The sequence below is a fragment of the Eimeria mitis genome, genomic scaffold, assembly GCF_000499745.2.
Source record: "Eimeria mitis Houghton genomic scaffold, Emh_scaff972, whole genome shotgun sequence".
NCBI classification, from domain to species: domain Eukaryota; phylum Apicomplexa; class Conoidasida; order Eucoccidiorida; family Eimeriidae; genus Eimeria; species Eimeria mitis.
Window position 1 is genome coordinate 1,869 of NW_013577160.1, and position 430 is coordinate 2,298.

Below are 430 nucleotides of genomic sequence, written 5' to 3' on the forward strand. Positions count from 1 at the left end.
AACTTTTTGCATGCATTGCATGCGTGTGTTCCTGCAGAGCAATGGGCTCCCTCTTCTCTGCTGTCGCTCTTTGGCGCAAGACGAGCGAGCTGTACCACAGCCCCGCCCAAGCCCTCCGAAAGGCAAAGATGAGGATTTTAGGTCCGTATTTCCTCTCTTGCTTTCCAGCCCCATCACCGTAGATTGAAGAGTGCACCACATCTATACCCTGCATGCACAGCAGTACACACCTGTTCCTCTTCTCAGCTAGCTAGCCGGTGTGCTTGTGTTCGTGTTCGTGGTGAGAAAGTGGAAAGCATGGATTTCAGGTGTATGTACACTCTGCGTCGGTGGTTTTTGAGTGCGTGGCAGCGTGCATATTTTTTTGTGCTTCAAATACACTTCTGCCCTTCTTATCTTGCAAAGGGGAATGCTTTTGCAGTTGTTGAGT

At 50.0% G+C, this 430-nt stretch overlaps 1 protein-coding gene across 1 annotated transcript in view; it reads left to right on the forward strand.

The window, feature by feature from the left end:
* Positions 1-430, forward strand: part of EMH_0026440 (Rhoptry kinase family protein ROP35, putative) — a gene marked incomplete at both ends in the record, with an annotated part of 2,625 nt that overhangs the window by 909 nt on the left and 1,286 nt on the right. The window contains one exon of the mRNA XM_013502613.1: positions 38-141. Within this exon, the coding sequence (XP_013358067.1) occupies positions 38-141 (104 nt within the window). The remainder of the gene's footprint in view (positions 1-37; positions 142-430) is intronic.